Source organism: Chinchilla lanigera, unplaced genomic scaffold (genome assembly GCF_000276665.1).
Source record: "Chinchilla lanigera isolate Chin_1 unplaced genomic scaffold, ChiLan1.0 scaffold00021, whole genome shotgun sequence".
NCBI classification, from domain to species: Eukaryota; Metazoa; Chordata; class Mammalia; order Rodentia; family Chinchillidae; genus Chinchilla; species Chinchilla lanigera.
The window spans coordinates 26,696,824-26,709,996 of record NW_004955422.1 but is presented as its reverse complement, the minus strand read 5'-3'; the positions used below and the strand labels follow the sequence as shown (position 1 = coordinate 26,709,996).

Here is a 13,173-nt window from a genome sequence, read left to right as displayed (position 1 = left end):
GGGAGGCTGAGGCATAAGGATCATTGCGAGTTTGAGACCAGCCTGGGCTACAAAGTGAGCAAAGCCAGCCTGAACTGCATAGCGAGACTCTGTCTCAAAAAGACAAAAAAAAAAAAAAAATCCCCTTCCATTAAAACACTTTAGTTTTACATTTTGATTGAAAAGATGTGGCTGATTGTATTTTTAAATGAAAGCTACTAATCCTCCCTTAGATATACATAAAGACAGATAGATAGATCACATATTTTTCATATATATACAAATTTACTTTCCCCAGTGTTTTACATTGAAAAATTTAAAACTACAGAAAAGTTGAAGGACCGGGTATATAGCTCAGCTGCACAAGCGCTTGCCTGCCAAGCGCAAGGTCCCAAGTTTGATTCCCGGTACCAAAAAAAAGAAAAAAAAAAGTTGAAATAATAATTCAATAAATAGCTAGATCCAACAGCTTGTTGACATTTTGCCACACTTCTTTTTTTTATATATATATACCACATATATACTTGCACACAATTTTTTTTTTTTTTTTTTTGGCCAACCCATTTCAAAATAAACTGTAGAGGCTGGGCATGGTGGTGCATGCCTGTAATCCCAGCACTTGAGAGGCTGAGGCAGGGAGACTGCCACGACTTTGAGGCCTGCCTGGGCTACACAGTGAGTTTGAGGCCAGCCTGAACTACATAGCGAGACTTTGTCTCAAAAAAACCAAAACAAAACAAAATAAAAATAGTAAGTTACAGAAACAAAATCTTTTAAAAAAAGAAAAAAGATATCATGCCACTTCATTCTTAGATACTTTAGCTTATAAAACCTCAAATAAAGACTGTGGCCTCCCTACACAACCTGTATCTCTCCTACCCCATCCCCTATTGGGGACTGCACTCAAAGCCTTCACACTGAGCTATGCTCCCAGCTCCTTTTACAAATTCTTTATTTTGAGACAGCGTCTAGAGATTTTGAGGCTGGGCCCAAACTTGAGATTCTCCTGCTTCCCGGATTACTTGTGTGTGCCACTACACCACACTTTTCGTGGACGCAGTGTTAAGGATCAAACCACAGGCCTCGTGTATACTGAACGAGCATTCTAAGGGGCCACACTTTGAGACCCATATACAACGTATCTTGGGGAAGAAAATAGCCACTGCTAATTTATCTCTGAATTCCTCAGTTTATGAATATCACTCTTAGTTATTTCATCAGTAACAGGAAATCCTGCAGCAGCATTTCATCTCAGTCTCTAAAATTTTAAGTTATGCTCCATTAGTAAGACGTACACCAGGTGATCTTAGTGATAGTAAACCTCTGAAGTGTAGTTCTTAATATTTTAAGAAAGGAATCAAAGACTCTTTGTGCACCAATAATAGCTATGGACATTTGGGTAGAAAAAGACACATGCACATATACATACGATTTTTCATACCATTTCAAGGGTTTTATTGATTCATTAAACTAATAAATTAACTCCCAAATTAAGAACCCTCATATAGATATGCTCTGAAGTCTAAAATCACAGAATCCACCAGCTCTATTTGTTACTGATGACCAGTGCCATAGAAAGGCAGACTGCTACGTCTGGTTCTATTACTCGGTAACACAAGTGAAAATGCACCACAAGTAGGCAACGCCAATGAGATACAGCCTTATCTCATCCCAGCCTAAATCCTCTCAGTGGCTGCCAACCAATCAAGGAGGGCTCCAGCCAAAACAAAACAAAACAAAATATATATTGTAATATAACTACATGGATAGTACACATGGTTAAACTGTTAACTCACTCAGAGCTCAGGAAAAGGAGGACAATTCCACTACACAATTCCCTTTGGCTATTACATATGGATTAAGACTAAGGTTCATATCAATACTTCCAACAGGCATTTAATACATGTCAAAATTTCTAATTAAGATTACTCTTTTGGGCCTGGGGCTGCAGTTCGGTGGTAGAGCACTTGCCTAACATGCACAGGTGTGGGCTCGATCCCCAGCACCAGTGGAAAAAAATCACTCTGCAAGAAAATGGAATCAACACTGGGGATCCAATTTTACATCAGATAAGCCTAACACAGTGAGTTAAAAGCTCTATTCATTTTCCTTTGAAAGGAAAAACTGGGGAAAGGAATGGAAAATTTTTAAGGGACCTCATTAACATCACTATCATTCAGCTCTATTCTAGAAAGTCTCAACTTGCACAGCTGTGTGGATATTAATAAGCTACACAGATTACATTGACCTTTCTGTATGGACTAGTAAAGCTGTCTTGTGGGTTCGGGCTTGTCATGCCATGGCTGGCTGAACCACCAGAAGCTCCACTCCCGCTTCTGAGCATTTTAAAGCGTTGTATTCTTAAGTATGTGACCTTTGATTCTCTGCGGTAACGAAGACGAAGACGAGAGGGTTACCAAATTCTATCAGCTTGTCCCACTCACTAACTACTTACCACGACTTTATTGAAGTCCTGGATTGCAAAATACAGGGCCACAGCAGTGAGTGCATCAGTTATCTGTCAAATGAAAGACAAGGAATAGGAAATAAAACTCTGTTAGTGCAGGAGTAATGGGACGCTGCCAGCCCTGGAGTTCTAAGATGGTAGTGGATCGCCCAATCCAAACAAACTTCAGCCCTCACTGACTACTCAAACAGAAGGGCTATTCGGCAAGGTCTTACTGGAAAACCCTGATACTAAGGATCTATGGAGGCCCACATCAATCTGAGATCCGACATCTCCTCTAGAATTGCAAGTTACTTAAGTTTTCTGAAGAATGGGAATAATATCCACTGCTTTACAACCCTCATATATGTCCAGTGCCCAGCACATAGTAGGTCCTCAATAAATAGCAGCTATTTAATTAATAAGAAACCTACAGACTGCCTGAGTATTTTCTGACCCAGATTCTTTAACCCTAGACCTTCAGGCTCTCAAAATATAGCCCAGTCATCTCCATTTTCAAGATTCTTGTCTCTGAAAGTCTCATCAGGCCTATGTCCTCTTTACAGACTCTTGGCAAAGCACTTAGGAAACTCAGGATCTTCACATTGACACAATTAAAACCAATTATAGAAACTTGTTGTTGTAAAATTCAAGATTACATAGTCCAGAAACCAAATTCTAAAGAAGAATAGGGAATTAAGGTTGAACAAAATCAGAAACTGGTCCTTATACTTCTATACTACCACAGTGCCACAATTTCAGCCGGGCATGGTGGTACACGCCTGTACTCCCAGCACTCGGGAGGCTGAGGCAGGAGGATCACTGCAAGTTGGAGGCCAGCCTGGGCTACATAGGAGTCCAGGCCAGCCTGAATTGCATAGCGAGACCATGTCTCAAAAACAAACAAACAAAAAACCAAGAACAACCAGTCACAATTTCAAGCTAAAGACACAAGTGTTTGCCTTTATTTTCTGAGAGTTCCCAAATTATTAAAATAGATTTTTTTCTTAAAAACAAGCTATAAAATTACTGATACCTATGTACTGATTTTATCTGAAAGGTTACTTACCATAAATACCAATTCAGCATAGTCAATTAGGAAGTGGAAGAGGTATATTATTAATGGAGTCTGCAGGAAAAAAACACACAGGCAAAGAAATCAAGTTAAACCTTACTATGAATTATCAGCTTTCGGAGTTGGGAGTGGGGGAAAAAACTATTCATCTGTTTTCCTTCTTAGAATACTGTCCTATGCTACTTTTTTGTCCTATGCTAATTGACCAGTGTACATCTGAGAAAGAATAAATTAGTACCCTGTGTCATTTTATCCCACTGCCACTATTTGTTGAATTGAGTAAAGAGAATCAACAAAACCTAATGTGTATTAAATATGTGCTTAGTCTAGAATGGTGGTATATGTCTATATTTCCACTACTCAGGAGACGGAGGCAGGAGGACTGCTTGAACCCAGTAGATTCTGCCTGAGCCCAAGAGCTCAAGGCCAGCATGACAATGTAGCATGATCCTGGTTCAAAAAATAAATATGTGTTTAGGAACAGTTAATACAGTAAGCTATGAGGTTAATTTTAGTTTTAAAACACACACCTGATAATCAAGGGGAACTCCACAGGGGACCAAGGTTACTGGACCCCCCAAAATGAACTGGGCAATGTTTTTCCTTCTATTGTCTGATAATTTAGTTCTTCCTCAAAGATTTGAGAAAACTCCCTTATGAAGGCATCTCGGCTTGAGTGTTTTTTAAAACTTAAATTTCAGATTCAATTTCTTTCACAGACAAAATATTATTCAAATTTCCTGCATTTTTTGTCAGTTTAGATTAGTTTTTCTAGGAACTTGTCCATTTCATGTAAATTTTTGTCTCATTAACAAAAGTTTGTGCGCAATATTTTGTTTTTTATTATTTAAGGCAATGCATTTTCTTCTGAGTATGGCTTAGCAGTATCACACAAGTTGAAAAGCTAGGCTTTTTCAACATGAAGATATATTCAAATTTCCACTGGCATTTCTTCCTTAAATTGACACTACTTAAAAACGTATAAACTGGAGGGGCCGGGGATATAGCTCAGTGGCATAAGCCTGGCAAGCACAAGGTCCTGAGTTCGATTCCGGTACCCTTCAAAGAAACATATAAGCTGGGCACGATGGTACAGTATGATGGTACACATTTGTAATCCCATCTGGGCAGCTGAGGCAGAAGGACTGCCACGAGTTCGAGGCCAGCCTGGGCTCCATAGTGAGTTCAAGGCCAGCCTGAACTACATAGTGAGACCCTGTCTCAAAAATTAAAAGAAAAAAAAGTAAAATAATATGTACAGACTGGAGCTGGGCGTGGTGGTACACGCCTGTAATCCCAGCACTCGGAGGCTGAGGCTGGTGGATCATTGCGAGTTTGAGACTAGCCTGGGCTACAAAGTGAGCTCAAAGGCCAGCCTGAACTGCATAGCAAGACCTTGTCTCAAAAAGACAAAAAAAAAAAAGGTACAGACTGGGCATGTAGCTAGTGGCAGGCATGTGCTTGGCATGTGTGAGGCCATGTTCAACCCCAGCACCAAAAAGAACAATAAAAAAAAGAATAAAACATACAAGATTCAATTTTCAAATACTTGGAAGTTTTCTTTTCATGTTTTTATAACTGGTTTCTAATTTATTTCTACTACAGTCATAAAAAAATATACTGTATGATTTCAGTCATGTGAAATGTGTTGGGACTTGCCTTATGACCCATGACTTAGCCAGTAAATGACCTGGGTACACTTGAAAACAATGTACACACTAACATTTATGGGCCTAGCATTCTATAGAGTGACATTCAGGTTAAGTTTATTAATGATCTGTTCAGGTTTTCTACATCTTTGTTGATTTTGGTGGTGATGGGTGTTTGCTCTATTACAGACTGAGAGAGATGTATTAAAAATCTTCCACTATGACTACAGATTTGTCTGGTTCTTTTACTATACAATTTTTGCTTTATATATTTTGAAACTATGTAGTTAGATGCAGCTCTGTGTAGAATTACTATGTCTTCTGGGTGGAAGGATCTTATTACAAAATAGTTCTCTTGCCAGACACAGTGCCACATGACTATAATCCCTGCTATTTGGGAGGTTGAGGGAGGAGGATCACAAGTTTAAAGCCAGCCAGGACAACTTTTTTTTAGACCCTACTTCAAAATAAAAAAGGACATAGTTCAGTGATAGAGTGCCTGCCTAGCATATATGAGAATTTATCTGATATTAGTACAGCTATATGAGTCTCTTCGGGCAATGTTTGCATAATTGCATGGTATAGCTTTTTCTATTTACTTTCTACTTATGTCCTTATATCTCAGATGTATTTCTGTTTTGTTTTTATTTTCTTGTGCTGGAGATTGAATCCAGCATACTGTGCATGGTAAGCATTTGTTCTACCACTGAGTTACACCTCCAGCCCTAGATATGTTTCTTAAAAGCAACATGTAACTTTTTCTTTAGCCCAGTGTGACAGTCATTATCTTTTAGCTGGATTTTTATCTATTTATATTAACTGTATTTTGTGGAGAAGGTCATTCTTTGTTTAGAATACATTGAAGAGGGGCTGGGGATTTAGCTCAGCGGCAAAAGCGCTTGCCTGGCAAGCGCAAGGTCGTGAGTTCGGTTCCTGGTACCAGAGAAAAAACAAAAAAAAAAAAAAAAAAAAATACATTGAGGACACAATGATTTGTTTATTATCTGTTAGAGTTTCTTAAGATAAGGCTTCATTATACAGCCCGGATTAACCCAGAGCTTACGATCCTCCTGTCTCAGCCTCTTGAGTGCTGGGATTACAGGCGTATCTTGGATTACATGTGGAGAAGGATAATCCTTTAATTATCCTTGCTAAAAAACAAAACAAAACAAAACAAAAGTTTGCTATCCCATTTGTACTAGCTACACCTTTGGTTCTCGCTCAATAAAAGGTGACTGAAATTGGTATCCGGGCTGCAGTCCAAGGGGCTGTACGACCCTTGATCCCAGACTTTTGCTTCTCTTGCTTTTCTTGTCTCTCTTACTTTTTTTTTTTCATGCACAGATACCTCGTTCTGCGGACCTGTTCACCCTGGACAGGGATGGATGAGTAATCCGACAGTATTTACTAATATATTTGTGTAAAAGTTTACCACCTTTTTTTTTTTTTGGTCTTTTTGAGACAGAGTCTCACTATGTAGTTCAGGCTGGCCTTGAGCTCACTTTGTAGCCCACACTGGTCTCGAACTCCCAATGATCCTCCTGCCTCAGCCTCCTGAGTACTGGGATTACAGGCATGCACCACCAGGCCCAGCTACCACCTTCTATTGTCCACTTGTTGTATTCTCTTTCTTTTTTTTTTTCTGCATTGATTTATTTTTCCAAAATTTCCCCTACTGCTTGTCAGTTATACATCTAGCCACTATTCTTTTAGTGGTGAATCTATAGATTATGACATAACATGAGACTTTGGAGTATAGGTGAGTACTTTTGCCACTTGCTACATTACAGAAAAACCTCTGAGCTGCACACTAGTAATCCTAGTACTCGGGAGGCTGAGGCAGGAGGATCATTGTGAGTTTGTAGGCAGCTTGGGCTACACAGTGAGACCCTGTCTCAAAAAGAAAGAGAGAGAGAGAGAGAGAGAAACCGCTGAACTTTTAACTCCATATAGGATCTGTTGGGGTTAGGGAATTTCAATTGAAATCTTTAGTAAGTTTTGAAAAAATTTTCATCCTCTAATACATTCAAATATTGATTTGGTCTCATTCTGTCCCTTCCCCCACTGTAAGAACTCTACTGGTAGAGACAGTTTACCTTTTCACTGTATCTCATGGGGTTCTTATGGCTTTTTCTTTGTTTTCTGTTTTCTTACTTGGGGGGGATTCCTGGAAATGGAATCTAGGAATGCTCCATTGAACTACATGACAGTCCTTTCTCTTTTGAGACAGGGTCTCATTAAATTGTTGGGGCTAGCCTTGAATTTGTCATCCTCCTGCCTCAGCCTTCCAGGCAACTGGGATAACAGGCATGTACCACTGCACCCAGCTTCCATCTTTTTCTTTCCAGACTTCACTCTAGGAATTTTCTACAGACCTTAGCTTTCAGATCATTGATCTTCTCTTTAGCTTTGTAAAATCTGTGAAATTTGTTTTTTTGTTTTTTTTTTGTTTTTGATGGTACTAAAGATTGAATTCAGGGCCTCACACTTGTTTTAAATGCAAATGCTCTGCTATTCAGCTACATCCCCAGTCCTTTTTATTTTTATCTTTATTTTTTGTTTTTTTGAGACAGGGTCCCACTATTTAGTTCAAGCTGGCCTTGAATTCACTATGGAGCCCAGGCTGACCTTGAATTTGTGGTAATCATCCTGTCTTGAACTCTGGGATTAGAGGGATGTGCCACCATACCTGGCTCTTTTTTATTTTTTGAGACAAGGTCTTGCTAAATTGCCCAAGTTGCCCTCAAATTTGTGATCCTCCAAAGCTTGTGTAAATGGGGAAGGGAAAAAGGATTGAAGGGAGAGGAGGAAAATGGGGAAAAAAGAACTAAAATATATTATGTACACGTAAAAATTCCCTATGATGAATGTAATTATTGTGTGACAAATACGTACCAATAAAAAAAAAAAATAGCTAATAAAAACAATTTGTGGTCCTCCTGCCTCAGCATCCCAAGCAGCTGGAATTACAAGTATATGCCATTACACCCAGCATCAAATGCATTTTTACTTTGTTAACATGTTTTGCAGTTCTAGAATTTAGATCTAATTCATTTTTATATATCCTAGTATATACATATTAAAAAAAAAAGTTTCAGTGACCCATGCTGGCAACTCAGGAGCACCTTTCTCCAAGCCCTAACCACATACAAAAATGTGTCCTAGCCGGGCATGGTAGTGCACGCCTGTAATCCCAGCACTCAGGGGGCTGAGGCAGGAGCATCTTTGTGAGTTTGAGACCAGCCTGGGTTACAAAGTAAGTTCAAGGCCAGCCTGAACTGCATAGTGAAACCCTGTCTCAAAAAGACAAAAAAAAAAAAAAAAGTGCCCTGTAACACTGTAAAAGTCACTGACAGACTCTTCAATGAGAACAAATTAGCACTGTAGAAAGAACAAAGGCTTGGAGCCAGATCCTCTGTTCCAAACTAGGAATAGAAACTTATTTCACAGGGCTCTTAAGAGAATTGAGGGAGGTGATATGTACAAAGTACTTACAGTGCCTCGCACACAATAAACTTCACATTTTAGCTACCTGAGATGAACTTTTCATCTCTTTTTGAAAACAGAGATATCAATTTTGCCTTTCAAAGTTCTAAAAACATTACAACTATCTACAAATGGATTCTGCTTTTCATTTATCTTTGTTGGAAGTAGTAACACAATATTTATATTATCAATAGCCTCCTATATATGGCCAGGCATGGTGGCACAGCCCTGTAATCCCAGCACTTGTGAGGCTGAGGCAGGAGGATCCTTGCAAGTTCAAGATCAACCTAGGCTACAAAGTGAGCTCAAGGCCACCTGAACTGCATAGCGAGACCCTGTCCCAAAAAGACCAAAAAAAAAAAAAAAAAGGTTCCTATCAAAATTTTTTGACGCTTCAGATAATTTAGAATGGCCCTAAATATCACAGACACTATAACAAACAGTTCTTGAAAGCTTATCTGCAAATAGATTGGTTTCCATATTAAACTAACATGTACACAACAGGCAGTTGAATTACATGCCATACTATTACAGTAAAGTGTATGCTGAACGTGATGTGTGTTTATGCTATACCTCCATCTCTGTGACCATTTCCAGTTGGGTGGATAAGGTCACAATTTTTATTATCAGAACTTGATTCTGATAATACAGAAAACAGAAACATTTGTTAGAGACAGTCAAAATCTAATCTGTGGTTACTAAATCTCTTTTGTCTCACTTGTGTAGATTTTTCTTCTCCACTGGTAGTGCATGACTATAATTCCAGATTTGGGAAGCTGAGGCAGAAGCATCACTGAGCATTCAAGGCCAGCCTAGGAGCCAGGTGTGATGGCTCATGCCTATAACCCCAACACTTGGAAGGCTGTAGTAGTATAATTTAGTTGAAGACCATTCTAAATTATAAAGCAGGAGGACCACTGTGAGTTCAAGGCCAGCTTGGGCTACATAAGCAAGTTCAAGGCCAGCCTCTAGTACATAGCCCAGCCTAGGCTACATGGTGAGTTGAAGGCCAGACTGAAGTACATTTTAAGACCCCGTCTCGGGGCTGGGGATTTAGCTCAGCGGCAAAGCACCTGCCTGGCAAGCGCAAGGTCATGAGTTTGGTTCCCGGTACCGGAGGAAAATCAAAAAAAAAAAAAAAAAAAGACCCCGTCTCAAACAAATCTTCACTGTTATTGTCTTAGTATGAAGCAACTATCATCTGGCTTAAATGGTTGCAACAGCACCCTAGCCATTTTCCCTGCTTTAGCTCTTGTCCTGTAGTCAATTTCCCTCACAATACCCACAGAAATATTAAACATAAATTATAAATATGATTATTAGCTCCTAATTTAAAAGGCCTCAGTTATCATCCCATCACACTACAAATAAAATCCAAACTCTTACCCACCCATGTTTACAAAATGCACTCTATAACCTGATTCCTAACTTCAGTTAGATCTTACTCAAATTTCACTTCTTCAGAGCACCTTCTCAGAACACACTAGCCATAGGCATACCCACCACTCTTTACCTTTTTACCCAGGTTTATTTTTCTAAATGTACTTGCTATTAATTAAAATAATACTTTTTAACTTTAGCTTTGTAGAAAAGTCACAAGCATAAAGTATATAGTACATATGAAAGTGTCTAAGTTCACAAGGTTTCTTCTTCCAATTGAAAAATAAATTTTAAAAAAATATTTATGTTAAAGAAAAGAAAATAAACAATAAAAATAATGGTATAAAATTTCAAAACAAGAGCCGGGTGTGGTGGCACACATTTGTAATCCCAGCACTCGGGAGACTGAGGCAGGAGGATCCTTGCAAGTTTGAGACCAGCCTGGGCTACAAAGTGAGCTCAAGGTCAGTCTGAACTGCATAGTGAGAACTTGTCTCAAAAAGACAAAAAAAAAAAAAAATTCAAAACAAGATTTTAGAAGAGTAACAAAAGTTAGTACATTGTGTATTGTTATTTTCAAAGCAGCTGCTTATATTACAAGATATGACCTATTTGTACACCCAGGAAACTTTCACAATCGAGACAGTGAACATAACCACCACTCCCAAGTTTCAGTTTTACTGTTCATCCCAAAGAACTACCTTTATTTCAGTAATGTTCACCTTATTTTTGTTTATCTATTTTCTGCTCAGATCTTCATTATTTCATTTATTTTACTTAGAGTTCAATTTTATCTTTTCCTGCTTTCATAACGCAGAAATTGCAATCACTGATGAGACCTCTTATTCTCTAACATAAGCATAATACTACCAATTTCTCCCTAAGTGCTGCTTTAGTAACATTCCACATATTTCAATAGGTTATGTTTTCATTTTCATTATTCTAAAAATGCTAACTTCCCTTCTGATTTGTTGTTTGATCCAGGAGTTACTTATAAATACGTTACTTAGTTACCAAATATTTGGGGATTTCCAGATATCTTTCTGTTATTAATTTTTTATTTAATTCCATTGTTGACAGAAAATATACTTTATATGACATTATAGGACTTACATCCTTTTAAAGGTATACAGCATGTTTTATGGGCCAGAATATGGTCTATCTTGCAAATGTTCCACATATACTTGAAAATATATATTTTTCTGTTGTTGAAGAAGTATTCTTCAGGTAAGTTGTTTGATAGCATCATTAAAGTCGCCCGTATCTTCACTGATTTTCTACCTGCTTGTTCTATCAGCTTTTGAAAAAGAGATACTGAAATCTCTATGATTGTGGATTTGTCTATTTGTCTTTGTAGTCTAATTTTACAGGTTAAGCAAGCTTTGGGAGGCTTTCTAAGAAACAAACATTGCTGTAGTTTTCACAAGAAAGCAAGTTTCAATGAACCAATTACGAGCCACTTAGCAGACAACCTATTCATGCACTGGGAACTGTTACAATTTATTTGCCATTAAAAATAGTCACTTCTACAGAAGCCACATCTGTTTCCCCAAGTTACAATCTTTTCCTGAATCATCTCCACTCTAATTGTGAAACCTCCTTCTTATACAGAGGACATCTAAAAAGGGCTGTTTCTAAATATGTTTTTCAAAACTAGACTTTTTAAAATGTTTGTACAAAAACTGAGGTCAGGCTTTGGTATCTATGACTATTAACTACTCTCAGTACCCAGAAAAGAAAACAAGAACACTTACTTCATGAAATACTGCTCCAGAATATGGAGATACTCCCAAGTCCAATAGTGAAAGGCCTTCGACCACTGAAAAGTAAGACACCCAAGTTCAGACTTCAGAGACAGCAATAGATGGTCAAAAACTAAAATGTTACAGCCGGGCAGGCCCGTAATCCTACTCAGGAGGCTGAGGCAGGAGGATTGCCACAAATTCAAGGCCAGTATGGGCTACATAGTGAGTTCAAAGCCAGCCTGAACTACATAGTGACGCCTTGTCTCAAAACAACAACTAAGATGTTACATACTCCCAGGACCAAGAAGGCCTCAGTATTTAACCTCTTTTGCCTCAACCTCAGCAAGTGGCTTTAAGTCTGGATTTAAACATTACCAAGAATGAGGAACTCTTTCTCTCTCTCTCTCTCTCTCTCTCTCTCTCTCTCTCTCTTTCTCTCTCTCTCTCTCTCTCTCTCACACACACACACACACACACACACACACACAGAGCACCCTTTCCACTGTGGGGCAGCACTCACTGTAAGAAAGTTATATGTTAAACTGTAAACTTCTTTCTACCTCCTTGTAACTTCCACTCACCCTAAAGAAATGTTTTATTTATGTATATTCTGTCCCATTCCAAAAGCTGGTGATAAATGCCCACAGAGTGAGGAAATGGACAGTTATTCTCATACATCACTTGGTATATATTACATTTGTACTAACTTTTCTGCACAGCAATATATATTTTTAGTTGTGAGCCTTTTGAACCTAAATGATGGTTTTTATCTTCCTTTTGGTTGTATCGTTTCATTTTTGTTTTGAGACAGGGTCTTGCCATGTAGTCCAGGCTGGTCTTGAGCTCACTACATAGCCCAGGCTGGCCTCAGATTTGCAGTGATCCTCTTGTCTCACCCTCCCGAGTGCTGGAATTACAGGCATGTGCCACCTAGCATCTAAAATGATAGTTGTTTTGTTTTCTTTTTTAGTTTTTTGAGACAGGGTCTCACCATGTAGTTCAGGCACGCCTTGAACTCACTATGTAGCCCAGGCTGGCCTCAAACTTGAGGTGATCCTCCACCCTCAGCCTCCTGAGTCCCAGAATTATAGGTGTGAGCCACCAAGCCTGGCTTACAATGGACCACTTTATGGTAAAACGTATACTGTGTTATAAATAACTAAATAAGCAGAAAAGAGACTTCTCCTTAGAGAGCATTCTAAGTATCAAATGTAAATGAAAAGATTTATATTTGGTAGAACAAAAAAACCTTCATTTGATAGAGTTGCAATAATAACTGAAAGGCAATTATCATCATAGGATACTAAAATTAGTGAGCAAAATATACGAAGAAAGGGCCAGGGATATAGCTCAGGGGCATAAGCGCCTGCCTGGCAAGCACAAGGTCCCGAGTTCGATTCCTGGTACAAAAAA

General features: G+C 38.6%; 1 protein-coding gene across 1 annotated transcript in view; it reads right to left on the bottom strand.

Annotated features, from left to right (window-relative positions):
• Pigu (phosphatidylinositol glycan anchor biosynthesis, class U) overlaps positions 1-13,173 on the bottom strand; it is an 89,202-nt gene that overhangs the window by 64,265 nt on the left and 11,764 nt on the right. Inside the window, exons 2-4 of the mRNA XM_005384827.2 lie at positions 11,770-11,834; positions 3,495-3,554; positions 2,435-2,497 (exon numbers count right to left, since the gene is read on the bottom strand). Coding sequence (XP_005384884.1) covers positions 2,435-2,497; positions 3,495-3,554; positions 11,770-11,834 — 188 coding nt within the window. The remainder of the gene's footprint in view (positions 1-2,434; positions 2,498-3,494; positions 3,555-11,769; positions 11,835-13,173) is intronic.